Below are 27,781 nucleotides of genomic sequence, written 5' to 3' on the forward strand. Positions count from 1 at the left end.
GGGCGTCAGGTTCCAAACAGAGCAATCTCTCTCCGTGTCGCGTAATGTCTGCTCCAAGTGAGGCTGTTGTCCGAATCAAAAGGTCGCATTTTCATCATCTCCGTTCCCAAAGAAAAAGCCAAGGCCGTAGTCAGGTTGCTTTTTTGCTTCCTGAAAGTATGTACAAAGAAGAATTTTGAGCGAGGCGCCGCTAGAAAGCAGCGAGGCGTATCAGATCCATGCGGCAGCCAAGGGGCGTTGAGATGCGTGGCTGTCCTGGAAAAAGCTGGCGAACAAGCTTTGAACCTCGGTTAGGTAATCCTCTGCGGCGAATTTGCAGAGGCCCTCCGCCTTGAGGGCGCACTCCTCCTCGTACATGACATCGTCCTGGATGCCAAACTCCTCCGCAATCTCGGTCACCTGGGCCAGCTCACGGCCGAACGGGTGCGGCTCGGCAGACTTCTCATGTTTCGGCTGGTGGGGATGCTGGAATGCGGGCGTGGGTAGAGGCGGCACAGGGGTCTTCGGAGCGGGAGCGACTGAGCTGTGAGACATTGTAGAGGCAGCGCTGGAACCCGATGACGCCCGCGAGGAGAATGTCATGCTGGCCTTGGAGGAAACGGTCTTGTCTGAAGACTTGGACATTTGAGACAGTGAGCGCTGGCGAGCCACCGCGTCGTATGAGGCCTGCTTCGTGTGCGAGGGCGCGCGTTTAGGGACGGAAGGAATAGCGGGGACTTCGGAAACGGAAGAGTTGAGAGCCTGGCCTGGGGCGACAAAGTAGCAGGAAAGGTGATTTGGCTCCTTTGACAGTTCGTGAGGCGCTACGTCGGGGCTGGTCGGGGGAGACGACGCGGCGGAGGTGGCGCTTTCCGAGTCGTCCTCTGACGACTTCCTGGACGAGTTGATCGAGGCGTCAGTTCCGGTTCTGGGTCGGATATCGGGAGCGTTATATGAGAGCATGTTGGTGGTGTGAACAAGCTCCATGGGTGCAGAGATCTTGTGTCTGATGACGGGGTGCTTGGTGGTCTTGCTTCGCTGCATGATGTTGCTGCGCTCCTTTCCCCGTGCGGCGTCGGACAGATCGATGCTCTGCTTGACCCGACGGGTTGTGAAGGCTCGTGAGAGTGACGACATGATGGTTGTCGGTAGAAGCTAGTGTTGGCTGAAGGGAAAACGTGAGCAAAAGGCTAGGGGTTGCTGATTATGTAGGCGAACTTGGGTTCAGTTGCGGAACGCAAGCGCCTGATCCGAGAGCCAGGGCCTGTTGTGCAATGAAGGACTGCGAAGAGCGGCAGATGGTGATGAAAAGTGCTTGAAACTGCAATGGTGATTGGACGTGTGACCTTGGTTGGCGGTTGAAGTGGACCCCGTGCAGCAAGATAGTTGCAGTCGAGTGAGCAGCAGGGAAGTGATGCCGAAAAAAGGTGAATGGGGGCGGTGACCGAGAGGATCTGCCGAGCTGATTGTTGAGTGATGGTGTGCTTCAGTGTCCGCCTGTCCACGGCGATGTTGGCAAGAAGCGAGACAAGTGATTATTAAGACGAGACGGGCTGGCCGTGATGGATTATCCTGCGCAAGAGTTGCTGTGTGTTGCTGATCGCGCGAGACAATATGTGAGGAGTCCAGTCCTGGGGTACTTCGGGAGTACGATAAGTCGGGGTCGGTCCGGTTAACACTTGATGTTGTTGCTGTGTGAGCTGTAATGAGTCTTGGATGACTCAGTGAGATGGAGTCGATGAAATGATTGTGAGTGATATAGATCAACTTTGGGGTTGATCTAGGTTTCGCTTGTGTGTAATGACGGACGATTCAGTGCAATAGCCAGCCGAAAAGGAACGTTCAACGTGTCGCGCGGTATAATGGAGAGAGAGAGGGGGTGAGAGAGAGAGAAAGTTGTGTGTTGCTGCCGTACGAGTTCGAGCCCGAGACAAAGGTGTAATGCTTTCGAGTACTCCGTGGAGGGAAAATGTCTAGAGGGAAGGCAAGAATAGAAACAAGACACACCACAAAGGGAACGATGGTGTGTTTGCTGGAGTAGAAGCGAAAGAGACAGGATCCTTTTTCCAATATGGGGAATGGAATAGGTTGAGAAGAAGAAAAAGAGAGAGCAGAGAGCGCGTAAATGACAGGCCAAGGGTCGGGCGTGTGGGAGTAATAATTGAATATTGCAGGTGCAAGCCGCAAGGCGATCTTCTCTAGCTGTTTCTCGGTTCTCCTCTCTTTCTCGAGCGCTTTCCTCTCTCGCAACCTTGACCCGGGCCTGGTTCCTGGCCGAAAGAAAAAGGATGAATGGGGCCCGAGTCCCTTTGGTACCTGGGGGATGTCGCTCTTTGATTGACCCATGCCCCGTTCTGGTTGGCTCTGGACACTCTTACCTCACAAGGACTGGAGCCAACGAGGGTGGGCTTCCTTTTCGCTTCACAAGTGCCTCCCCTGTGGACGGTGGGACTTGGCGAACTGAAAGGGAAAGGCTCCCTTTTTCCTCACAGTGTCTCTTACCAAGACCCCTCTTATCCTACGCTAGGGCCCAAAGGAGATGGCCTCTACGCCAATGACAGTTCGTGTTTGTCATGAACCCCTGGTCCTTTCCCTTCCCCCACTCTTTACCAAGCACAACCTTTTCGCCGTCCACTCTCTGCCACCACTCCCCTTTTTGTCCACTGTTCAGTGTGTACTACGTATGCTGGCTTTGGCCCACGACCCTCCGCCCATTTGGGAAAGGATGCAGCCATCTGTTTGCTGGACTCGCTGTGTTACAACCGCTACCCGTCTGTTTCCTTGCGCCAATACACATTTGGGCGTGGCACGACTCGAACGGTGGGATGGCACATGGATCGATGCCAATCGTCAGCCCGAAGTTCAAACCGCCGTCGACACCATCCTGCCGCCACCAAAGGGATGCGATGATCTGCCTTCTAGAAAGAACAGCCGGCATCGTCAGACCAGCACAGCCGAGACCAGTCCGGCGCGTCACTCGCTTTCCTTTGACAGCTCCTCCGACCTCATTGGATCCTTCACTAGGGCATATTCATACACACACACACACACACACACCCTGTCGACGGACCGACGTCGGCAACACATGACGTGCGATAGCGACTGATGCGTCGGGCTGCGACCGCCATGTGCCCTGCTGTGTCGCCTCTGCATGGCGTACATGCAACGAACTACGGATACTGCTCGGCAATCAAAAGAAAGTAGCCCTTCTTCAAGAAGCTTGACATGTCCAACAGAGGGATCGGGCCTCTAACAATCGCCATCCACCGGCACCTCGATCAACTCGTGGGCCCCGACGGACGCCGACCCGCCAACTTTGAGCGCTTCGCACGCGGCACCGCTCAACATCCTGGAAGAAGATTGTGCACTACGACTCAAGATGGGCGAGCCGCGGCGCATCGTCAACCTGCCAGGTTTCTCCGGGAAGCCACCATCATCCCTGTTTGGACAATATGATGTGATCCGCCGTGGACGGATAATAAAGAAGGGCTGGGCTTTTGCAAAGATGTGGGTTTCTTCTGTGTTGAACCAGTGACTTGGAGTCGACGCCTCCAAAAATCAAGACAGCGTCACCTAAGAGCCCATTAGCCGAGAAAAGTCTCGTGGCCGGTGGTTCCCGGCTGTCCCCAGTGGTGGCTCGACCAGACGGAGGAAGAGGCGTCATTGGCTGGGTATTCCGTCCGCCATCCTTGCCCGTTGGTAGGCCCCCCTGAGGTTTCACTGTTTCATCCTGCGCCATCCCACCCCAGTGGTGCTATATGCCTGGCGTGCCTGCGCAAGCGGGACGGGGATCCATGTCGACGCTTACAACCTTCACCAGTCAGCGCCCCTTGCGCACGTAGGCCCAGCGATTTCACTCTCTCACCCACTCCCCACAACGTGGACAACTCTCTGCTCCCCTCACGCGTCTTCCAGGGGAACCGCCCTGTGGTGGTGTGGGAACCAGTCGATCAGGAACTGCTTTTTTCTCACCTGGGTCTTGCAGGCGGCGAACACGTTCGGTCTGGAAACAAGGAGAAATCTTTGAGCGGCGTCAAAAACACCAAGCTTGCTTTGGCTGATAACATTTTCGTCAGTCTACAATCACTCTGGCATAGCTCTGGTCGAGCTCAATGCTCGGTTGACAATTGACACCCGCGAATAGACCACGAGCAATATCCTGGCCTGGCTCTTATCCTACTTCTGATATTGATCCACCGCCTCCTTCATCATGTGTACGCATGAATATGTCAGGCTGTTGCCGCCCCCCTTCCACGCTTTGTTCATGCTTCATTAGCGATTCTTCCACTCTACTACAACACTCCCTCACAATGGTCGATTGTGGTGAACAAACTTTGGGGGCCACGCAGTCGTGAATTCACCCGCCTAAGTTTAGCCACTTCACATATATCAGTCTTTAAAGAGTTACTTTTCATCACCAATTCTCCCGGTTAGAGCCCACTGTTTGACGGTCTTGGCTTTAAATGTCGACGAAGCTTATGTGGTCTATGCTTGATGCTGTTCAGACGACCACATTCAACTTCAGACGATTTGAGACCACTAGGTAACTTCTACACTGAAAGGCTGTTCTCCACCCGATTGGTACTGGGTACAGGCCGTCTACGTCCCGGCCCAGAGTCGTCATCACTATTGTGATGCTTTTGGCCTACTGCCTTCTGGGTCGGCACCGGGCCGCCGGAGACGACTTCGGCCTGCTGTTTCGATTCATCTGGCCAAGTCTGTGGGAAAAGTCTCCCGGCGCTCTGGAACCAGACTTCGAGCAGGCTGCATCTGGCAACACACGTGAAAGGTCCTCAATCCATGTTGATGAGCGTCCACCCTAGTCCTCATCCTCGTCCATCGAATCGGCGTCCTGCTCGCCCTCCTCTCCTTCATCCTCACTAGAGCTGCTATCATCATCAAGAACGCCAACAAGACGATCTTCCTCCACGCCCTCCGACTTTTGCGGGACGCGCTCAGCGAACGCGTTTCGAACGGCAGCGTTGGTGCTAGTGTCCCACACATGCATGGTTCCGCGACTGCCAGCAACGGCGAGTCTGAAAGCCACCTCGGAATCCGGGGCAAACTGCGTGGAGAATATTTTGCCAACATCCAGGTTGCGAGAAACAACCATGGAGGGGCCGCTGGCCTGGATGTTCCACAGCTTCACAGTCTTGTCAGTTGAGCCAGTGGCCATGAAGCCGGGCACAATGGGGTTGATATCGAAAGAAGAAACAGACTCGTCATGCGCCTGCAAGGTCCAGACGGCCTTGGTCGCCTCGGGGGTTGATGGCGCATTGCGAATGTCGTTGAAGTGGATGATTCCGTTTTCCGTAGAGACGTAGAAGTAGTTGGGGTCGTGAGGATCCCAGCGAATGTTCTCGACGTCGCTCTCAACACCCCACCGAGGCGCCTTGGCCTCGGGAGCTCTCATGTCTGCGGCGACGACCGTTCTGTCGTAGCTGCCACTCAGCAAGACGGTGGACTCGACCGAGTGCCATGCGAGAGAGCACACCTTGTCAGTGTGGTAGGTGTATGACTTAGCACACTTGGCCGTGTGCAAATCCCAAAGCTTCACCGTCTTGTCTGCGGAGGCAGAAGCCAGCAGGTTCCTGTGTTTCCTGTTCGCGGCAAGGGCGAGGACGGCGTCGACGTGGTACTCGTCGTTGGCCTTCTTGGCCTTCTTCTTCTTCTTCTGTTTCTTCTTCTCTTCTGAGCCCTCGCCGGCCTGTCCAAGGATGGCATTGGGATACAGGGAGTCCACCGTGTCGAGATCCCAGACCTCGATATCGGGATCCATGGTGCCGATGGCGACAAAGTTGGCCGTCGAGTCCTTGTCGACGCCGGCCTTCTGGACAGGGATGTCGAGCCACTCGACGCAAAGGGGTATGGCTGGCAGCATGATGTCGTGGTGAACGTAGAGGTTGTCAGCGGCGTCCTCGTAGACGTATACCTCAAGATGGGCCATCTCGTCCTCGACCTTGGCTGCGAGCAGGAGGTTGTCGGTCGCGAGGATCTGCAGGTCCTCGCGGTCGTCGTCATCGTCGTCTGGTCCGCCGTTGGCGGGCAGGGTGATGTATGGGTCATCCTTATTCGATTCGTAGTAGGCTAGCGACTTGATGTTGCCGAACATGGCCATGCCCTCGCCCTGGCCGACCTTTTCCTCGTCGTCTTCGTCGGTGTCGTCGTAGTGCTCGAGATCGTACTCCTTCAGATCATCGTCGTTAATGTCGACCCTACAAAGGCGGAGGAAAATTACACGTTAGCAAGTCACGCATCATGCGATCCCAGCTGCAGCTGGCGAGTTTCTAGGTATAGACCAACTGCTCGGCCTTCTTGCCAGAGGCGCCTGTCGTCGCATCCTCGTCGGCGGGCTTGGCGACGCCCTCCTCCTCGTCCTGCGCTTCCCTCAAGTCCTCTTCCGCGTCGTCCAGCTGGAGCTTGGCGAGCTCGGCAATGCGCTCGTACTCGGACTCGTCAAATGTGTATTTCGAGGGGAAGGGTGCCGCGAAGCCTCGGGGCACCCAGGTTGATGTTGTGATCATGGACATCTTGAAGACAACAATTTCAAGATGTCTCTGTGATCGGGTATATAATGCGCGCTTTCTAAAAAGTACGCAGCGGCGAAACTGGCAGGATATGTGCCCGACTTTTTTTAATTTGAGATTTCGACCGGGGTAAAGTTGAATCGATATGTGCAAAGCGAATTCTCCAACATCCACGACTCTGAGCGACGAACAGAAAAAAAATTCCAGTCGTGGTGGGGTTTATCTTATCTTCTTATCGATAGTACAGAAAAGGATAAGGCCGCATGTGGCGGTCTAAGATACCTCAGGTGGTGAAGTAAGGTACTGCATGCTTCGATATGAAGCGTTTGACGCAATAAGCATGACGCAATATTATCCAATTACCTTGAAATAAGATGATCTAAATGGTTTCCCCCAGAAAGTTTCAAAGCATTAGCGGACCGTACTATACATTCATTCTCAGTACCTTGGAGGCCAGCTTGAGCCGCGCTCATTGCATTATCGGACTAGTGGGTGATATCTGTTATGGATATACGCATAAGAAAGCCAGACCCTCTTAAACGCTTCGGTTTAGGTGGGTACTGCCCCATTTCTCATGGTTTGTTTTGTTTACTTGGATTGCCTACATGCATTTCTAGATTACCTTACTCTTCCAATGCCTGGAATCGTAGCTATTCTCAATGCCACCCACAGCAGTGCAACCAACAATATTCTGCTCGGACGACGGCTTCATCGAAGGTGAAAAGCGCGCGAAGGTCTAGAGACCGACGACGACAACGACGTGCGCGACCATTAGGTCACGGCCAAAATGTACGATAACAGAGATGGATCAGGTCCCAGTTTCAAGCGCCGGAGGCTAGACGGAGGGCGATTCCAAGACTCGGGCCGCTCAACACCGCGCGACGCCCGCGCCGCCGAGACGCCAGCCAGGGACGTCCCGGAACCCACCGACGAAGACTCGAAAGCGCTGGATCGCGACTGGTATTTGGGAGACGAATTTGGCGGCCACACATTCGGAGACGACACCCACAACCCGTTCGCTTCGTACTCTTCATGGGAGGCCGAGAAGCAGGAGGCCGTCAAGGCGGAGAAGATGACGGGGCGCTTCGATGCGCGAAAGGAGCAGAGACAGAGGGAGAATGACGCATGGGAGACAAATCGCATGCTAGTTTCGGGCGTTGCGCAGAGGAGGGATATGGGTGCCGATTTCGATGACGAGGAGGCTACAAGAGTCCATCTCTTGGTGCATGATCTGCGACCTCCGTTCCTCGATGGACGAACCATCTTTACGAAGCAGCTGGAGCCCGTGCCGGCCGTCCGTGACTTCCAGAGCGACATGGCCGTATTCAGTCGGAAAGGCAGCAAGGTGGTGAAGGAGTCGCGTCAGCAGAGGGAACGGCAGCGACAAGCACAGGAGGCCACGAGCATGGCTGGCACGGCTTTGGGGAATTTGATGGGCGTGAAGGAGGATGATGGCGACAGCGCGTTGCCTGTGGCTTCGGAGAATGACGCGAAGAAGAGAGGGGAGAAGGAGGAGACGAATGAAAACAGCAACAAGTTTAGCGACCACATGAAGAAAGATGATGGGGGCAGCAGTGATTTCAGTCGGAGCAAGACGTTGCGCGAGCAGAGGCAATACCTACCTGCGTTTGCCGTTCGAGAGGATTTGATGCGTGTCATCCGGGAGAACCAAGTCATCATCGTGGTGGGCGAAACGGGATCCGGCAAGACGACGCAACTGACGCAATTTCTCTACGAGGATGGTTTTGGAAATTCAGGGATGATTGGATGCACTCAGCCCAGACGTGTAGCCGCGATGAGTGTTGCCAAGCGTGTTTCCGAGGAGATGCAAGTCAAGCTGGGCAGCACAGTGGGCTATGCTATTCGTTTCGAAGATTGCACCAGCAAGGATACCGTCATCAAGTACATGACCGACGGTGTCTTGTTGAGAGAGTCACTCAACGAGCCTGACCTCGACAGGTATTCGTGCGTCATCATGGACGAAGCACACGAGAGAGCTCTCAACACGGACATCCTAATGGGGCTTTTCAAGAAGATTCTCCAGCGGCGACGAGACCTGAAGCTCATCGTCACCTCTGCGACGATGAACGCGAAGCGATTCTCGGACTTTTACGGCGGGGCTCCCGAGTTCATCATCCCGGGCCGGACCTTTCCAGTCGATGTCATGTTTCACAGGTCACCAGTTGAAGACTACGTGGATCAGGCGGTTCAGCAGGTCCTGGCCATCCACGTGTCCATGGACCAGGGTGATATCCTCGTTTTCATGACGGGACAAGAAGACATCGAGGTCACCTGCGAGCTGATCCAGAAGCGGCTTGACGCCCTCAACGACCCGCCGAAGCTGAGCATCCTACCCATCTACAGTCAGATGCCGGCAGACTTGCAAGCCAAGATTTTCGACCGCGCGGCGCCCGGTGTGCGCAAGTGCATCATCGCGACGAATATCGCGGAGACGAGTTTGACCGTTGACGGTATCAAATACGTGGTAGACGCCGGATATAGCAAGATGAAGGTATACAACCCGAAGATGGGTATGGACACCCTTCAGATTACCCCAATCTCCCAAGCGAACGCGTCGCAGCGATCGGGACGTGCCGGTCGAACAGGGCCTGGAAAGGCGTTTCGGCTGTTCACTGAGAAGGCATTCAAAGAGGAACTCTACATGCAGACGATTCCCGAAATCCAGCGCACGAACCTGAGCAACACAGTACTCATGCTCAAGTCGCTAGGTGTCAAGGATCTGTTGGATTTTGACTTTATGGATCCGCCACCGCAGGACACCATCACGACATCAATGTTTGATCTGTGGGCTTTGGGCGCCTTGGATAACCTGGGAGAGCTAACTACGCTCGGTCGAAAGATGAGCGCGTTCCCGATGGACCCGTCACTCTCCAAGCTCCTCATCACGGCCGAGGAATACGGCTGCAGCGAGGAAATGATCACCATCGTGTCCATGCTCTCCGTCCCCAACGTCTTTTACAGACCCAAAGAACGCCAGGACGAGGCAGATGCCCAGCGTGAAAAGTTCTGGGTGCACGAGTCGGACCACCTGACGTATCTTCAGGTGTACTCAGCGTGGAGGTCAAACGGTTGCTCGGATGGCTGGTGTATCAAGCACTTTTTGCACCCCAAGTCGCTCCGCCGCGCCAAGGAGATCCGCGACCAGCTGCTCGACATCATGAAGATGCAAAAGATGGAGATGCTTAGCTGCGGTATGGACTGGGACGTCATCCGTAAGTGTATCTGCAGCGGCTACTACCACCAGGCGGCCAAGTACAAGGGCTCGGGCGAGTACATCAACCTGCGAACAAACCTTGGCGTCCAGCTGCACCCGACGTCGGCGCTGTACGCGGGTCATCCACCCGATTACGTCGTCTATCACGAGCTCATCCTGACGTCAAAGGTGTACGTGTCGACCGTCACGGCCGTGGACCCGCATTGGCTGGCCGATCTGGGAGGTGTCTTTTACTCGGTCAAGGAAAAGGGGTACTCGGTGCGAGACAAGCGCATCACCGAGACGGAGTTTAACCGCAAGATGGAGATCGAGACCAAGATGGCCGAGGATAAGAAGAGGGAGGAAGATCGATTGGAGGCGGAGAAGGAGAAGTCTGCGAGGAGAAAGACTGGCGGAGCCGCGACGGCGGCTGGGGGGAAGAAGATTGTTACGCACGGGGCCGTGAGGAAGCCTGTCATTAAGCGACGGGGCAGAGGCTTTTAGCGACTTTTGATGGGTAGAAATGCTAAATTCTGGAGGGTTCGAATTCCTCTTGAGATTCTACTCCCTTGCTTAGCGTCGTAGCTCACAAATTCCGTCGAAGGGACAGAGAGAGCCAGCGCAGCTCGAAGATTTGGTCCCAGTCATCCTGCTAATGGGTTGGCCTGTTGAGAAGGATGACGCTACATCGAGTGAATTGTCTTTGGGTGTCAGATATCTCTGTCAAGACCCTTTGCCAAGCTCCGGCTCGCTTTTGGGTGGACTCATGTTACTAGCGACGGACGCTAGGTGGTAGGGTTGTCGGGAAGGTATCTCAGGTAGACTAGACAATGCTGGGTAGACGCATCGGCGATATCACTTGCGAGGTATCCGGACATTCAATGGACGGTAGATTCGGAAACCCGGACCTGTCGGTTGCCTTTAATGCAATCATTGTAATGGGGGAGTGAGGAAAAGACGACAAAGCAGACACATGATGGCACAGAGGCGGAATTGTCACATTAACATTGAACGATGCCTACCTTAGTATAGAGGTTTGATGATGAGTATCAAGACCTGATAACACTCGACGTGAACAACAAAGTGTTAAAGATCCTTACTACGTTCAACCTTGTACCCCTCGACTTAAAATTGTAGGTAGTATTGAGAGTTTCTTGCAGGGGCTTGCCCATTGCAACTACACCTTGGACGGGTGGACTCGGCAGCTTCAAAGGATCAACCAAGGGTCGCTGACTACATTGTGGGTGGTTCTCATAATGATTAGAGCAGGAATTCGAAAGAGATTAAAAGTTGGGCATCGACCGGAGGATTGACAAACTTACCGTATGTTTGGTTAGAAATATCACACTTGTAGCAATTGAATGTCACATAGACCATGAGATCACAAAAGCCATAGCTAACTAGTTGCGAAAAGGGTAGCCTTGGTGCCGACTTGGAACTAAGAGATCACAAACGTTCTCATGGTCTGAATGACTAGTGGCTAGTATTGGTGGGTGACCATCAACGGTTCAGCAGTGCCCTTTCTTCCACTGCTCAATTCCACTGCTCTGCACTCTTCGATCAGTTGTTCTCACTTCACTGAGGTCGAACCTGTCTTCACGTATACAAGTGGTGGGCATTTCCTTCTAGTGTAGTGGCAGGTGTCTGCAGCGGGTACGCGTCAATGTCGCTAGCAGACGAGCCGTCAGCTCAGTGCGTCGCTTTCTTTCTCTATTTGCTTACCATTCCGCAAAGGACAGCGAGCATACTCACGAGACAGAATGGAATGAGTGAAACACTAGCATAGCCAAATAGCTGAGTCTGATAAGTATTCAGTGGGCCGCTGGTTGCTGTGACAGCTTCTGGACCGCGTTGGGGAGCTCTGCCAAGGATCCATAGGACATGGGTAAACCAGACCAGCTTTGCTTCCACGCTATTCCGGGGAGAGCTTAATGGGCCTTTATAGTCGTCAGGGTAGAAGGCGTTGACAAAATCTACCGCAGCCTTTGACGCCATAGGGCCATCTTAGATCTTGAAGACGGTGCCCTGTGTATCAGTTGTCTTGGTCATATCCATTAGGACGTGCCCGCCCTCACTTTCATTGTTGGCAATCATATGGAAAGATGTCTTGCTTGTGTTGCCAATAGAAAGAAATGCCAGTGGATATTTACATATGATTTTCCCTACGGCCTACTTTTACTTTAGCTAGATGTGGCAATGCTGACATATGGTAGTGGTGCTGTCTACCTTTGCATGTCCGTTAGGTCACGGCCGTTCCGTATTGCAGGGAGTTCTACTAGGTCGAGAACTAGAAATATATTCCGTAGTCACGCGTTCGCTGTTTATGGCATTGATTCTTCATTGGACCTCACCTGTACTCAACAAATGAATAATTTTGTTGCATTACTCGTCCAAAAGACGATCACCCGCCTTTGACATTACTGAGATTTTGAAGCTAAGTGCTCCTTAGCAGAGAAAGTTTAATAACAATTTTGAACTCTACAGTGATGAAACATCGTATAACGCCGCGATCCCTCTCCCTTTCCACTCTTTAATCCCCTCGATCTTAGTCTTCCTACAGGCATTATTCATCTAAGAAAAGTCGCTGAAGTCAACACTCATCGTCGTACCGCGAAGCCCTTTTCATCCTGAACAAGATCCCTCTCCTCCTGATCAAGCTTAACAACCCTGGCTGATCTCGGGCCCTCGTCAATATCCTTGAGCAGCTTCTTCAGCGCATCCTCTTCTCCCTGTGCCTCGCCCTCCACCTATGCCCGATTGAGTCAGCGGCAACAATTCCAAGGAGTGCAAGGCCTTATCAAGTTCCATCAGAAGAGTCAAACCGAAGACTCATTTACCAAAAAAACCGAACAAGTTGGAAAACCCACCTTGTTGTTGTCAGTGTTGCGACACCACCCCGTTAGTCCGTACTCGGTGGCTCTCTTTCGCGTAAAGTATCTATCGTCCACATCGCTTCGTCAATACCATAAAAAACATCACTTATTCGATTGACACTAAACCGATCTAAACAGCATTGAAAGCCGTGTTGTCAGAATTTCGCATCACGCACCGGAATCCGACACCTGGATTTATGACGTCAGTGTGTCCCGAAAACTCACTTATCACAAGTTCACACCCCTCCCTCTTATCCAGCAGATGAAAGCTCGGAGCTCATGTGGAGGGGGAGGGGCTCAGGGGGGAACAAACGTACCTTGTACTTGACCGCCATGGGCCAGGAAATATATCTGATTCCCGTTAGAATTGTCTTAAGATCGATTGTTCATAGAAACCGCGTACTCTCTTCGCCATAGTAACTTCAGTCTTTGTTTTAAGTGTACGCAGATGGGGTTGTAAGTGATTGGGGAGTGAGATGCACAGAGGTCAAAAGTAGCTCGAAGCTCCCTCGAGCTCCTGCGACAGGCAAAGACAAAAAGCGGGAACCACCTGGTGGGGTTGAGACCGATGGCATCCATGCCAGCAGGAGCATTCACCCCTCGTGACAACATGCCTGGGTGGAGATTCTTATCGATAGGCTAATCTTCGGCGTCGCGGAGGTGGAGTCCCTGACACGGCCTCCATCACCGCGAATTTGCGCTTTCCGTCCACGTTCAGCTATTTCACAACATGCATAACACCCATCTGTCCTCACATGCTCAAAATCAACATCCATAACGCCGCATTCCCGACAGCTGTAGATTTTCGGCCCGACGCGTTCCTAGACAAGAATCGCGCGCCCCGGCGCTCACATCAACAGGATCATGGCGCCACCCACTGACGATTCCCCGGTCGCAGACGCGGCCCCGGCCCCGATCCTCTTCCGTGCAAACAAGAAGCGCAAAGCAGGCCTCCGCCAACGCGCCGTATCTCCCTCCGACGACAACGGGTGCGAAACCACCACACTAGCTGCGGCTTCCCCGTCCGCTGCTATAACGACGATAACGACATCAGCATCAGCTACAGAGACCGTCGCCGACGATGGCCCCGAATCACACATCCCCTCCGCCCTCCGCCACCGCGCCCGCAAACGTCTAAACGGCGTAGGCTTCTCCGCCCGAGGGTCCTCGGGCGTCCCCGCCGCCGCCGGAGACGACGCAGACCCACTGAGCCTCTCATCATCATCGCGCGCGCTGGTCCCCACGCCAGCACAAACTCCAGACGACGATCCCCTCATCGCAAAGCGCTTTGCACCGCAGACCGGCGCGGCGGCCACGACGATCGTCAACAAACACATGTATGTAAATCAACTCGTTTCAACTCCCGGGGACTTTCAATAGTCTAGTCTGCCGAACGGCCAGAGGCTGATCAAGCAAGGATGGAATACATAGAATCGCACCTCTCTAACCGCAACACCCCCCCTGCGCAACCACCACCAACATCCTCGGCATCATCATCAAACTCCCAACATAAAGACGCAACCCGCGCCGCGACGAATCCGTCAATAGCAACTGCCGCAGCCGCAGAAACACCCGACCCCAAAAACCACCCCATTATGCAGGGGAAACTCATGGAGGTCGACCTCGGCGACGAGGTTCGCGCCCGGAACCAAGCCATGACGGAAAAAGCCGCCCGCCGCCTCCTCGGCGAAGCCGTCGACGACGATCTCGGCACCAGCGGCCGTAGGGCCAAGAAGCCCCGCCTCGGAAGGGACGGCAAACCTTGGCGGCCTAGGAACCGGCGCAACAGCGACGACATCAAGCGCGACCAGCTCGTCGAGGAGATTTTGCGCGAAAACAGACGTAAGGCTTTTCCACCATAATCACCTCAAGCTGCGTATAAGCCCATACTAACCACATGAACCCATTCAGTTGACGTCTACGATGTGCCGAAACCCCAGGAACCTCAAAACGACGGCGACGGTAACGCAGATGACCGCATCGCCGAGGAGTTCCGGCGTGAGTTCATGGACGCCATGGTCCAGCGCCAGCAAAAGAAGAAGACGGCGGCGCCGGCGGCCCGTACCGGGATTCGCAAGGCCGATGAAGAGGTCCTCAAGGGTCCCAAGTTGGGAGGCAGTCGTAACGCTAGAGCTGCCATGCGCGATCTGCTCTTGAAGAAAGAGAAAGAGAAGGACTCGAGGAGATGATGAGCCACTTGATTCTTGTACACAAATAGCAACAAACGAATTTGAATGATACCCATGATAAGGACAGTGGACATAACTAAGCTTGATTCAAAATTCATGATTGGCATCTATAAACCAATAGAGTACTCCTAAAAACAGTTTGCCTATACCCACCCAAAGTTATCAATAAGTCAAAAGTAAGGTCATAACAACGTGCAAGCCGAGCCTTGATCCTGTAACCGTTTTCATATCCCATACTGTGCCCATAGCAGAAAGAATAAGAGATAGCCACACCTTTCCAAGACTGTCACAAGTCACTAGTCCCTATAATAATGTAAAGAATGTGGAGGAACCGGCTCGTGAAAAGCTCTGTCTAAGCTCTCGCGACTTTGCAACGCCGGGGTATTATCGATGCGGTGAATCCTCATGCCAAGCTTGATGCTGTATATGCGCATTGGCCCCATCCAAGACGCCGTGTGTGATTTCAAATGCAATTTGTGGGCCTCAGAGCTCGAAAATTTGTTCGTAATGTATGCATGACGATCGTTGAGAAAACATAATCACCGGATGTCAAGCTGGAAAGGCTTGAACCGGCCGCCGATTGTTGCGCAACGGGGGCATTTGCGGCGTGCCCCCTGCTCTGCCATAAGAACGTCGACACATGCCTGGCACAGACCGCAGATGCATTCCGTGCAGGCGTATGAGTCTTTGAGAAGTGAAACGCTCTGACAGGCTGCGCAGTAGATCTGGGTATTCTGAGAAGAATAACTTGGTGATGAATCCGATAGGCCTCGCGACTCGATATGAAAGTTCTCCCCGCTTTCACCGCTTTCAACCGAAGGAAATGGGTCAATTGTGTCCTGGCTGTAGGATGGCGGGGTCAAGGCCTGCTGCAGTGGCGAGGCTTGATAGCTCCCGCCAGCTGTTGCTGCTTGGAATCCATGGTGTTGAAATGGGGGCAAGGAAGCCCTGTGAATAGAAACTGGTGATTGGGGCATCTGGATAACGGTCAGAAAATGTGCCGCTGCCAGTGTCGTAGTGTTTCTTACTGGAGTCCTGTCCTCATCGATGTCGCCGGCAGCCGATGCAGCCTGGTCGGCGGCATCGATGAGATCTTCCCACCTCTTCCCATAGTCTGCAGAAGGTTCAGCCGATAACGCCTTACGGTCATTGTTACCTGGTCTAAGCCGTTCATCGTTCTGGATCCGCCGAAGCCAGTCTGCTGCCGAGCCGCGGGATTTCTGCTTTTTGTGGTGCGCCTCTCGTCCTCTCTTGCTGACGGACTGCTTCCTTGGTCGGGCAGGTCCCACAGGCCGCTGGATTGGGGGTAATGTTGAAGAGCGACCGGGGGGTGAATTTGCTAGGATTGACGGGAGTATATCCCGCGGTCGACTCGAGTTCATTGCTGGAAATGGTTCGCTAGTGATGTCGTTATTCGCCAAGTGCAAAGGAGGCAGCTCAATTGATGTTCTTGGAATGCGGCGTCCTTCAGTGTCTGAGTGCCACCCCTAGTTGCGCATGTTTGATTAGCACTCGTTCTAGAGGTTGTAAGTCGCTAGAGGAGATTTGAGCTTACCATTTCCTCCCACTCGGGTTCGACTTTGTGGCCATGCAGCTGAGCCAATGCCGCAGCGGCACTGGCGGCAGGGAGCATGGAACCGACGGCGTGATCGTCCATGGTCCGGGGCGTACCCGGGTTGCTGTTGTCGTACATGTGATGATCGTGATTGAAGCCTTGAAGATGGTCAATCTTTGGGGGATAGCCCTGGACTGAGAGGGACGAACCCTGAGGAACAGAAGTTGCGCTTGGCTGCATTGGTGGACGTTCGGACGGAGGGGTGTTGATCATGAGCAGAAAGCTTTCCTCGGTCGCTGGGAGCTTCGAAATGTAGTGTTCTGGATGGGCGCGGCGAATGTGCTCTTGCATGGAACGATATCGTTTTTCCTACAATTTCATCGGGTGTCAGAGTAGCTCTTATTTTTCTCTTAGTCGAGTGGGTTTTTTTGCTGTCGTAATCAAAGCTCCTTCTGTGCACTGGGTCCAAGTGAAGAGATGCAGCAGCGTATATGGGGGGGGCAGTGTCCTCTGCTTGTGGCAAAGAAGGCGTCGTGAGGGAGCAAAAGGGCAATGCAGCGCGACCAGACTTACACCGATGCATCTTTTCCTACAACTAGATCCATCCTGATTCCGCAGAGGACAGACGACCTCATTGTTGGAGTCGGTGATTGAAAAGGAAGACGTGAGAGAAGATCTGGGCGGCATCTTGACCCCACCATGCGCTTGAGGGCTGGTATCGATACTGAGCGGGGTGAGGAGCGATAAGTGCTGTTGTAGCGTATCGCGAAGCGAGGTCAATTGAAAGCGACTGGATGGGTTGGAGCTTGAGCATTTGACGGTTCGACGAAAGGCTGCAATATTCGGTGAGCAGGAGTCTGGAGCTCTGGAAGCTATCGTCTTGAGGCGTGTTACAAAGAGTGTTTCGAAGAACAAGGTGTAATGGAGGGGGAGGAAAGGACGGGGAGGAAGAGGAAGAGAAGGAACTTGATTTTGGGGGGCAGAAGGGAAGTTGACCGAAAGCAGTAAGTAGCGGTAATGGGGAAAAGAGAGGTACGGGCTAGGTAGGGGTGTGGCTCGGTCTGGTGGGTATCTAATGGGAGGTACCTTACCCAGGTCAGGTCCAGGTCAGGTCAGGACTAGCTACCTTGTCTTGCCTTGCTCACCCAGGTACATCATGGTCGCAGCCCAGTCACATAAGGCCAGGTATTACGCAGCATGATCCGTAGCCAGATGAGGGCCTGCTTACAAGGCTAGGTATACAGGAGGTACGGACGGATAATAGCAAGGTGTGTGAGCAAGGAAAGAGCTTGGTTGGATCTGGCAAATCCTCCCTCCACTTGCCTCTCTTTCACTCTCTCATACTCTTAAGAACTCAGTCGACGAAAGCATGGAAGACAAAACCAAAGCCGCCGACGAATACATGCTCCAATCTTTTCTACACATGCCGTGGGGAAGGTCTCGGCTACCTTGCTTTCCTCGTGCCGAAAGTGCTGCCATGATAATTGAGTTGCGCGCTCGTACCTTTTCTGTGCCTGGGCCTATGCTGCTTCTGGGCTCACTTTCTACGGATACAGCACACCTGAAGCAGATGTAATGAAAGATGCAGATGAAAAGGGATATAATCAGCCGCGAATAAGGAGACGGACGAGCGAGGGTGTGGCCGGGAGGCACCAGGGGCAAGGAAGTAGTCGTTTTGGGGAGCGACAGAGGTGAACAGCTGACAAGCTGTGAGGTAAGACTTGGTATTCGTCGCATGGTTAGGTGAACCTAAGTCCACCTCCTGGTTGGGCCCGTGGCAGACGGCGTCAATATCGTCGGTCGCAAGACCGTCAGCTACGAGCAATCAATATTTACTATTCGCTGCTGGTGGAAGAGCGCTGCCCTGCACTGTCCCGGCGGTCGGTACGGCGACGCGGTCGGTGTAAGTGACGGGCCAAGCAAAGGCTTTGAAGCTTTATCACCACCAGCTTCAGAAGGATCTAGTCGCCTTTGCCAGCTCGTCGCATGGCAGTGGCACGGCTGGTCGCCGAGGCCGGGCTTTCCATGACACCGAGCTGGGCTGTTCGACCTGGAAACAAGTCCGATGGACTAGACGTATTGCTCCAAGAGACGAGTAGCAAGATGTTTCCTCTCGAGTCAGTCATTCCGCCTCTTCTCTTTGTTGGATGAAAAGATTGCACCACGAGGTGCCTGACTTGTCTGAGAATGGCGGCGGCCATTACCAGTCGACGCCCGTGGGGCCACGAGCCTCTGCCTCTGCTTCCGCTTCCGCTGTTGCTTGAGATCCGGCATACCACAAAACGACACCAGCTTGGTGCTCATTCAAGGTGCAACCGGGCGACAGCGTCATCTTCCAATGGCAGGAGAGCAATCCGCAAGCTCGGGGGGTTCAGCAGTGGGATGCCTGGATAGCGAGCATTCCACTTGGGAAGCATAGTGTAGGGTGAGGGAAAAGACCTAGGGGAAAAAGTCGGCAAGTCGACCCGCCGACGATGTCGAGAGCCGACAATTGGTTGGCGTTGGTCGAAAAGATCAATGACTCGATCGGGGATCGAGTGTGTCTGGTGGATGGGATTGGCTTGGTTAACCCCAGGGTTAGAGGGAAGAGGGGCGTTAAAGAAGAAGGGGAAAACGAGGACGAGAGGACGAGAACGATGCAGGGGCGTGTATGCAGAGCTAGGCAAGATTCTATCGAGACAATCGGATGGACTTGCACAGCGGAGGAAGACGAGGAGGAGGATTGAGGAGGGTGACAGGGAATGCAGTCAAGCAGTTGACAACCTCGAGGAGCGGGGAGGGGCAAGAGGGAAAGGAGGGGGGGTGTGAGCAGGGCAGGGAGTGGGCTGCTTTGCCTTGCTCTTTCTTTTCGGAGCTTGCGAGTGGTTGAGAGAGGAAAGAGGCCCTTGCCGCAACACAGGGGAGCTCTTGAAAGTCGAGCAAGCAGGCAAGCTTGCCTGTCTGTCTCCTTCTTGCCCACGGCTAGCACCAGGAAGTAACTCGCAAAGTCTGTCACCAGTGACAAGGGACCTCGACCTTCCTTGACCTTTCCTCGCCTTGCCCCGCCCCACCCTTCGACTGACCGTTGTCAACTCGCTCCACGATCCGAACTTGGAAGCAAGTCCTGCTCCTGCCTTACCTTACTCGATGTGCTTTGTCGAAAGACGCTTCGTGCCTTTAAGCTCTGGTGCCGAGGCGAATGGCCTCTTGTTGCTCCTGTGTCTTGCGTCTCGCCTTGCTGCGGCGTGGTGGTTCTACTGCTTGGTTGCTTGCATCTGCGCATCTCACTTCTTCTCCTCGTTCTCATCCCGCAGCGTAGCGGAGCTGGAACCCTGGCTCATTCTCGCCTTCGCTTACTGGCCGGAGGTGGTCCTGACCTCGGTCAACGTCTGCCCCGCTGTTGGGATCCCCGCTGGTCGTCACGTTGACATCCCAGCCAACGGGTAGGGGCCCCAAGTAGGTAGTGTACCTACCTACCTTACTCATTAGCTACCTGGGCAATCAGACTCCAGAGATACGCTGTACCCGCAAGTGCGGATAGCATTGTGCGTGTACCTCTAAAGTGAAGCAAGGCTTTCTTGTGGCTCTTGTGAGCTCTCTCCCGTCGTCTCTTTCGCATAGCGAACAAATTGCAGCGCGCAGCCCAGCGTTGCTACACTATATCCTGACGCATGAACATACAAACTAGTGGCCGCTACTTGCTTGCTTCATTTGGTCAGCGCAAGAGCTAATTTTACTGCTTCACGGCAGCATTGCCGTGGCCAGATGAGGATGCCCAAACCAAATCTCCGGAATAAAAGCGATGAACGGCCCCTTCTACAAGGAGAGGCATGATCGGGGCTGCCGTTGGGCATTGGGAACGGGGACACGGGCCAGCGGAGGGCCAGCAGAGACAAGAGAGACACGAAGGAAAAGCAGAAAGACGAGCGAGGATGAGGTTGCTTCTGCCTCGTCGGGTCGGCATTAGGCAGCCCGAAGCACAAAGACACCGCCCAGATGCAGGGCCCTTGCCTTGCCTTGACAAGTTGAAAGCATTTTTGCAAAGGTGAACCCTGGAGCTGCAGCTAATCCGTGGTATCTGTAGCGTCTGCAGCGCCTCCAAAGCACGCATCGGTGGAGACCCTACCCCCGACCCGTGGACGTTGGCGCCGAATCGTCGTTCCATAAGGTAAGCGGAGAGCGAAGGCGGGTTTGACGGGGTGGGAATTGGGACAGAGCTGTGGAAGAGAGAGCAACAGAGGCGAAGACAATTGTACACCACGCACGAGGCACGCGTGGTGTGCGGCCCGCAAGATGAGGGTAGATGTGGATATCTGTAACGATGGGCCTTTTTTTTTTCTTCCCTTTTTTTCCCTTTCTTTCTGTAAGTAATATCTTCCCCTTGCCCTTTTCTGCGATGCAGCTCCAATGCCCCTCGCTACACTAGGATTACGCAAGGCCCCAGGAGCTCTTCAGCACGTCAACCTGCCTCTTCTATCCACAGCTACCTTGCGCCGCCATGCCTAGATGCTACGATGTTGCCGATTATCTGTCAAGCGAGAGAAGTAACCTTTTGCTCCTGCAGACGATACTCAACATGTACTTGGTGCTGGAGTGCCTTCTCCGTCGAGCTAGTACCTACCTCGCTCCTCCTTTGCTGTTTTTCTTTTCCTTCCGCCCCATGCCTTGGTGAGCAAAGCTGTTGCGCAGACAAGGGAGGTACGTATCGAAATGACCAGGGAAGGTCCCCACATTCCGCGCGAGGACCCTCCAGTTCTTCGCCTTGCATCCTCCCTCACCTCGACCTATCAACAATCGGCAGATTCTATTCAGCGACGAAAAGTTCATCGAAAGCGAGAAAAAATTTACTCCTACAGCCGGCCGACTGACTCCAGAATCCGATCTTGAGATCCGAGGGAAAAAAATTAACATGCAGCCTGAGCCGTTCCACTTTAGTCTTCCCTCGCCAAACCAGCCTCTTTGGAAAAAAGCACAAGCTGCCGAATGCAACCCGAAAACACGGCATTTCACCGAGGTGGCCTCTATTGAAAGAAGAGCTTCTTCCCGCCAGAGCCCCGAAGCCTTGTCCAGATGCCGCCCTCGCACCTCCATTTCTCTTGGCCTTTTTTCTTCCCTCGGGCCATGTGTCAGCTGACTCGAATAAGCCAGGCCAGATTACCAATGGCAGGCAGTATCCGTACGGGAAACAATCACGGATGGCTGATCAGCCCTGAGCAACTCTGAGCAACGACTGACAAGTTCGCAGCCACTTGCACCTTTCCCTCAAAACTCCCAGCTCTCGACCATGTTTTCCCCTGCCACACTCATTTTGCCACTTACACCCCTGGACCCTGACCGACTACTGGGCGGCTGGCACTTCGGAACCGCAGACAACACTCGCAGGTAAAGCGGGTATTGACACAGCCATACGCCCTCGAAGCACTAAAGTGACATCACCCTACTTTGCCTGGATCGTGCTTTCTTCTCGCCTTTGTATTCAATTATTTTCTTCAGAGTAGAAGAAACGATTGGCTCCTGAGGCTGCGGGACATGAATCTCGACTCGTCCGTGAATACGGATACAGAGTCATTCCATCGATTGATGCATAGGAATGGGTGTCATGCAAGCAGCATTTCGCTGTCCAAGGACACGGCAAGTCGAGACCCTCAAATCGGACCAAATCGGGGGCACCATCTCGTGATTACCCACGGAACGTTACACGAACACCTCCCCCCTAGACCACTGGCGGCTGCATCGCTCAAGTAGTGTGGTAGTCTAGGAGGTACTTGCTAGCCACAGTTCGAATGGTTTCACGAGTGCCGAAATGGCCCTGAAGGGAAACTACCACTGTCACCGAGAACAACGACATCCTCCTTGGCGCTGCTGAAAAGAAATGAAGTAAGCGGTGAATCAACCCCGCCTTTCTGCCCTTCTTTGCCGCCTGGCCGAAGTCAGAGAGGAACGGGCCTAATTACGAGTTGATGCCGCACCCAGCGGCCTGTCGCATTTTGGTGACAGTCACCGCCCGTACTTTCCAGTTCCTCCTGGCTGGTGCCGGAGAGAGGAAGGGGGAGGGTGCGGGGGATAAGGTCTTGGACGCGAGCTCATCCACTGATAAGAGAATACCAACCAACCAGGAGCGAAAGCAGGTAGCTATGACGATAAAGCTCTTCCAAAGTGATCCTACGCGACTTTACCAGAACCAGCAAAACCTACAGAATATCACCTGAAGCTTCATCTCCCCCTGTCATGTCGAGCCGATGCTGCTTGAAGGACTGTGGCCGCTCGAGAATTACAGTACCAATCTTCAGAGCCTTCACCAAGACTACTGATTGCAAGTAACTTGCTTTGGTAATACTCCCGGCAAAGACTTGTCTACCCAAATAACATGTTTACTTCGGGTGATTAGGAACCCACGCTAGTCTCTGGATACGGCGAGTTTGAGCGGGTCAGAGGTTTCTGCAGCCACTAAAGCCTGCCTCTGCCGTGCAACAAACTCGTAGTTCTCTAGCGGCTGACTGCTATTAGCAACATGGCGTGCCTGGTGGGGAGTCAGAGAACCCGAGACAAGTTCGAGAAGCACTCCTTTGGTGCCTGTCACATGCATGCCTGGTTTTTTCTCTAGGAATTTTTCTCTTTCGATTCTTTTCTCCTTACCACTAGTACGGAATCCTCGCTCAACCGTCCATTAACCTCCTGATCTGCCGCCTCGCTCCCTGCCTTCAGAGACATGGCGGTCAATCAAGAGTATGTCCAGTCGGAGACACCGACCGCTTCTGCGACTGCAGTCGCAACCTCGCAACGGCAACACTGCCACTGCCTTCCAAGCAAGTTCCAGGGATGACGACACTCGATTGCAAGACAGAGGAGCCCAGTCACCGTTGAATTGGACCACTTTGCTTCGTCAGCCTCCCGATGCACACGAGACACACACTTCAAATCGGCCTTTCCACACCTCCGACCCCCTATACAACTCATGTCCTCCGGTTCCTAAGGGACAGGATAGCCCCGACAGCATCAAAAGCCGAACCAGTTTCGGTGTGCACAGTTGCAGGAAGACCTCTAGACTCCATGATGTGGACGGCAGATGAACCACAGGCCCACCGCTCACCACGCTCTGTGAAGCCTTCCTGACTCGGCCTCTTGAAAACGGTTAAAACCCTGCTCTTGGATACCCCTCTGCCATGACCAGAAACAAGCCATGGCTTCTGCACCCACTTCTAGGGCAGGACGGCAACCTACTGACTCTTCTCTGCAGCTTCTAGTCAGAGTGGATGTTCCTTACTCACCGCTAGAGATAATTATTCACGTAGTCTGGACGACATCGGGTCAATCATCCCTTGCCTCCTAAGGGGTAGCCGGAACTGCTCCAGCCGCGACAGCCGGCTGTCAGTGCTGCATGAGGCGCAGAGATATGCCTAGGTCTCACCCATTGTTGGCATCTCTATTGTCTATGCACCCAAGTCGGCGGTCCGCTGCCATCTTTTCATCTGGCAAGTCGAATCGACTTGAAAAGCGTCCCAGGTCTCCTTTGCCCTGCGTCGTCCAAAGTTGTCCTCGCCCAATCAAAGCCCACTATCTCCTATATCCCAAACAGACTTGTCACAATTGCTCGTTGATCAACCCCTCGAGGCTCAGCGCACAGACCTTCGAGGCGGGCCTTTGCTGCCAAGAAGGCCTACAGAAACCCGACTGCTTCAACGAGTAACAATGGCTTTTGGACCAGTGGCATTTGGCAAGTCAAAGGGATGATTGGGAGCTCCTAGAGACGCTCCGCCTGATTAGGCCAGAGCGATGAAATTGTCTCTTCGGAAACTGCAAGGGCTGCACCTCCAGGTTTCCAAACCAAAAAATGGCACAGCCTCCAGAGTTTCAGCCCCCGACCCTGACCGAACTTGGCGACCTCCCTACGCAACTCGTAGCTGGCCATTCTCACATAGCGGTCGTTATGTCCTCATCGGCCGGCCCCCGGATGTCTGAGCACCTCGCGTTAACTTGCCCTTAGCCTATTGATCTGTTGAAGATCCGACCACAATGCTCTGACCTTCTCGCCAGCTTGAGTTCGCGGATTGCAAGATTAGCGTTACAAGGACCATATTTCTAATGTAGCTAAGGTAAAGTTTCCTGCAATCGCCTCGCGTTTCCCTGAAGGCCTTTTCCACGTCCGATCATTTACGGCAACGCATCCCCAGAGTTGCGTGCCGACGCGCCCCCAGACGTTGTCGTCGTTATGGAACATATCTAATTGATCTCTCTACTTATCTTCATCTTCTGTGTGCGGTACTTACCGGCAGACCATTGCTCATTAGCAATCTCTCCATCTTCAACGCGCCAAGTTGCAGTGTTATTCATTCTTCCTGTCTGGTATTGTGCTCTTCCAAGCCATGGCGTTGACCGTGAAGCAGCTCAACGCGGATGCTTCTTTTCTCCTCACGTTTGAGCCCATTGTGCCCGAGTCACTTCCTGGCATTACACCAAGGCCGTTCAGAATTTTGATGGATCCATGGATTACAGGGCCTTCCACTATATTTCATTCCATACTCTCAACCGCAACACATAAGGAGTGCCCTTGTGTGTGCTCTTTAGAACATCTCCCCGAACCCGACCTCGTCATCATCAGCCAGCACAAGAGTGACCACTGCAATAAGGCAACACTTCGACAGCTCCCCGCCAGCGGGACGCGAACCCTGATACTGGCGGAGCCGGCGGCGGCCAAGGTGATACGGAGCTGGAAATACTTTGACAAGGATAAGGTCTTTACGATACCGCGGTGGGAGGATTCGCAGACCACAGGGGAGCAACCCATCATCAGGGTAAAGGTGCCCCCGTTCTTCCCCGGTGGTGAGCCAGGTGAGGTATCGGTCGCGTTCATCCCGCAACGGAGAGACTTCAAAGGCCTGCATGCCGCCGTCGGCATCACATACCGACCGCCGGCAACATGGCCGAGATTCCCTCATCTCATGACGCCCCCGAGGACGCCAGTCTCGCTGCGGACTGCGGCCAGCGCCTCGACACCCCAGCTCGCATTGGGATCTCACCAAAAGACAAAGAACTCATCCGCCTACCTCAGCCTGCCGACGCCCCCAGAGACACCAAGCAGCCGGTCCCTGCGTTCCGTCCGTTCCGCCGCATCAATCTGCCCGGATGTCCGTGGTCGAGCTGTCTCCGTCATCTTTTCGCCCCATGGCATATCTTACCGCTGCCTGGAGAAGTACGCCAACACGCATCTCAAGGCCGAGGCCGCCCTGCCTCTGACTGCTCTATTGCACTGCTTCGACACCGTGTCGAACCCGTGGTGGCTCGGTGGGAACATTTCGGCGGGCATGCCGGCGGGTCAGGAGACTGCGGCCGCCCTCGGCGCGAAGGCCTGGGTCAGCACGCACGACGGTGACAAGGATGTCAAGGGGCTGGTGACGAAGATGCTGAGGACGAAAAAGTACACCTCAAAGCAAATTGCCACCCCTGCTTATTCTTTTTCTTCCAACGGGAAGCGCGGCGACAGGCTGGACCGCGAGAGGGCCAGCGACCAGGACAAGAGAGACAAGGCGAAGAGGGCCAAGAGCACAGAGGTGTTGGTTCTTGGCGTCGGCGAGGAGGTTGCGATGACGAGGGAAGGCGTTTGGAATGTTGAGTCTGGGGCAAGGGTGCTCTCCTCGTCGTCGTCGTCAAAGAGTCTTTCCGAAGTCGGAAAGGGGTTGAAGGGGCGGGCGAGAGGACGGGGCTTGCCGCCGGTTGATACCACGGCTAAATATGGGCCCCGCTGAAGACATCGAGCGGAGAGGTTTCCTATCTTGCCAGGTCAAACCTAGCATGTTTTCCAGCGATACGTTTGTTGGAGCTAAGGAGATTTCCTCTTGGCTTGTCATATGGGGAAAGCTAAGCGGGACGAAAGAAAGGAGATACCCGTCTTGGAAATATAATATCATAACCAATATAATAAAGACTTAGTAATTATGTGTGAATAGGAGAGAAGTAATCAGTACAAAAAATACATTTGGCCCTTTCAAAGAATTCCCTTCCTATAGCTGCTATAACAACACGGTGTATTTGATTCCCACTGCCATGAGTTTTTTGTGAGTTTTGTGCACGTGAGAACCAGATTCGCAGGGCCTCTCCATAGACTGACTGAGGAGCTTTAGGTGTTGGAAAAGATGTGAATTAGGGAAGGGCAGTTATTTTGACCTATTGTGTTCTAGAGATTAAGCATGCCCCGCCCTCTCTCGACAGTCTGTCTCAAAAGACAGTGCTCTCCTTGAGTAGATAGATACACACTTGATGGAACATGAAAATCTTTAGACGTGAAGAATCAGTTACAAAGACAAAACATGTCTGTCCGTCAAATGACCCGTCCGACAAGGAAAAAAACTTAGTCAGTAAGAAGATACAGTCTTGCTGCGATATTGCAATGTAAGAAGCGCCAAGTGTTTGCAAGACCAGGAAAGAATTGGTCCCTACTATGGCTCAGAAACAATAAAACGCCCGTCGAGCTAGCCTTCCAACAGTGGCAGTTGCTGACGAAGTCGTCGAGCATGACATCTACCTTGTCTCTACATCTATGGTAAAGGTAGTGGTGGAAGATGGAAAGGAAAGTGCGAACAAGCCTGTTCTACTGTTGTCAACTCTACAGGATTAGCCCGTCATCTCGCCTCGTGCTCTGTCCTTGAGCAGACACTGATGAGTACAAGGACGGTTAAGCGTGACGTTTAGTGTCTTTGGGATGTTAAATTGTGCTCTTCGGGAAAAGTGGGAAGCGAAACGCAAAAGGGCCCATTCTTCTATGCGAACTCTACAAGATGAGGTTTTTACTACGTATCACGCTCTCTCTATAAGTAAACTGTGATGAACATGGCGACAACTAGGCGTCATGTATGGTAGCTAACCATGGTTGAAACATGAAAGTTTGCCTATTGGAAAAGCTTAAACGAGAATCACACACAGCTTGTTCTGTTGTGTGAATTCTGCAAGCTACGTCCATTATGCTCTCTCTGTATATAGACTCCATCAAACGTATTTCTAAACTTCGGTCACCAGTCGCCCTAATCCCAAAGAGTTTTCACATAAGCTGAGTTGTCGTCAGTTTGCTGCTCTCCATGACGGCCATTCACCGTGCAATGCCCGATATTTTGCTTGGGGCACTGAGTTGCTTTCAAATCTCAGAGGATAACCCCATCATGCATTTCAAACACTATGAGTCCACCCCTTGTGAGTAGGGTGCCAATCCAAACCATAGACATCTCCATTACCTGCACCCATTCACCCGGGGTATCTAAAGTTCCAACCTGAACGACGCATCTCTTCTTTTCTCTTCTCTCAAATCATGGAGAGACATGCAGCATCCCTCAGCACCTCCTTTCTAGTCCATCCTTGCCTGCTGACTGTTCAGGAGGCCATCCTCCAACCTGGACGCAAATCGAATCTTGGCCATCTCAGACTCGGCCGTTTCAGGCTCAGGCTCCTAGGGTCTTACAATCCACTCCTAAATTTCC

General features: G+C 53.5%; 10 protein-coding genes across 10 annotated transcripts; 5 read left to right on the forward strand and 5 right to left on the reverse strand.

Moving 5' to 3' along the window:
- Nucleotides 1-210: 210 nt before the first annotated feature.
- On the reverse strand, nucleotides 211-1,116 carry CORC01_13601 (uncharacterized protein; the record flags this gene model as incomplete). The annotated part of the gene is made up of 1 exon (XM_022625217.1): nucleotides 211-1,116. One exon carries the CDS (start codon nucleotides 1,114-1,116, stop codon nucleotides 211-213), a length of 906 nt encoding a protein of 301 aa, XP_022468256.1.
- Nucleotides 1,117-3,582: 2,466 nt separating this feature from the next.
- CORC01_13602 (uncharacterized protein) lies at nucleotides 3,583-4,110 on the forward strand (the record flags this gene model as incomplete). The annotated part of the gene is made up of 1 exon (XM_022625218.1): nucleotides 3,583-4,110. A coding segment is annotated over one exon (528 nt), but the record flags the coding sequence as incomplete, so codon positions are not given.
- A 688-nt stretch (nucleotides 4,111-4,798) lies between these two features.
- On the reverse strand, nucleotides 4,799-6,509 carry CORC01_13603 (WD domain-containing protein; the record flags this gene model as incomplete). Its single annotated transcript, XM_022625219.1, has 2 exons — nucleotides 4,799-6,194; nucleotides 6,283-6,509. 2 exons carry the CDS (start codon nucleotides 6,507-6,509, stop codon nucleotides 4,799-4,801), a joined length of 1,623 nt encoding a protein of 540 aa, XP_022468258.1.
- Nucleotides 6,510-7,293: 784 nt separating this feature from the next.
- Nucleotides 7,294-10,224, forward strand: CORC01_13604 (helicase associated domain-containing protein; the record flags this gene model as incomplete). The annotated part of the gene is made up of 1 exon (XM_022625220.1): nucleotides 7,294-10,224. One exon carries the CDS (start codon nucleotides 7,294-7,296, stop codon nucleotides 10,222-10,224), a length of 2,931 nt encoding a protein of 976 aa, XP_022468259.1.
- Nucleotides 10,225-12,317: 2,093 nt separating this feature from the next.
- On the reverse strand, nucleotides 12,318-12,928 carry CORC01_13605 (acylphosphatase; the record flags this gene model as incomplete). The annotated part of the gene is made up of 4 exons (XM_022625221.1): nucleotides 12,318-12,467; nucleotides 12,588-12,672; nucleotides 12,770-12,782; nucleotides 12,907-12,928. 4 exons carry the CDS (start codon nucleotides 12,926-12,928, stop codon nucleotides 12,318-12,320), a joined length of 270 nt encoding a protein of 89 aa, XP_022468260.1.
- A 529-nt stretch (nucleotides 12,929-13,457) lies between these two features.
- On the forward strand, nucleotides 13,458-14,782 carry CORC01_13606 (uncharacterized protein; the record flags this gene model as incomplete). The annotated part of the gene is made up of 3 exons (XM_022625222.1): nucleotides 13,458-13,930; nucleotides 14,011-14,435; nucleotides 14,505-14,782. 3 exons carry the CDS (start codon nucleotides 13,458-13,460, stop codon nucleotides 14,780-14,782), a joined length of 1,176 nt encoding a protein of 391 aa, XP_022468261.1.
- A 539-nt stretch (nucleotides 14,783-15,321) lies between these two features.
- On the reverse strand, nucleotides 15,322-16,688 carry CORC01_13607 (uncharacterized protein; the record flags this gene model as incomplete). Its single annotated transcript, XM_022625223.1, has 2 exons — nucleotides 15,322-16,269; nucleotides 16,338-16,688. 2 exons carry the CDS (start codon nucleotides 16,686-16,688, stop codon nucleotides 15,322-15,324), a joined length of 1,299 nt encoding a protein of 432 aa, XP_022468262.1.
- Nucleotides 16,689-19,463: 2,775 nt separating this feature from the next.
- CORC01_13608 (uncharacterized protein) lies at nucleotides 19,464-19,763 on the forward strand (the record flags this gene model as incomplete). The annotated part of the gene is made up of 1 exon (XM_022625224.1): nucleotides 19,464-19,763. One exon carries the CDS (start codon nucleotides 19,464-19,466, stop codon nucleotides 19,761-19,763), a length of 300 nt encoding a protein of 99 aa, XP_022468263.1.
- Nucleotides 19,764-20,049: 286 nt separating this feature from the next.
- CORC01_13609 (uncharacterized protein) lies at nucleotides 20,050-20,481 on the reverse strand (the record flags this gene model as incomplete). Its single annotated transcript, XM_022625225.1, has 1 exon — nucleotides 20,050-20,481. The coding sequence occupies one exon, from the start codon at nucleotides 20,479-20,481 to the stop codon at nucleotides 20,050-20,052; it is 432 nt and encodes a 143-aa protein (XP_022468264.1).
- A 4,198-nt stretch (nucleotides 20,482-24,679) lies between these two features.
- On the forward strand, nucleotides 24,680-26,059 carry CORC01_13610 (uncharacterized protein; the record flags this gene model as incomplete). Its single annotated transcript, XM_022625226.1, has 1 exon — nucleotides 24,680-26,059. The coding sequence occupies one exon, from the start codon at nucleotides 24,680-24,682 to the stop codon at nucleotides 26,057-26,059; it is 1,380 nt and encodes a 459-aa protein (XP_022468265.1).
- Between the last annotated feature and the right edge of the window lie 1,722 nt (nucleotides 26,060-27,781).

Source organism: Colletotrichum orchidophilum (assembly GCF_001831195.1).
Source record: "Colletotrichum orchidophilum strain IMI 309357 chromosome Unknown Scaffold_202.1, whole genome shotgun sequence".
Taxonomy (NCBI): domain Eukaryota; kingdom Fungi; phylum Ascomycota; class Sordariomycetes; order Glomerellales; family Glomerellaceae; genus Colletotrichum; species Colletotrichum orchidophilum.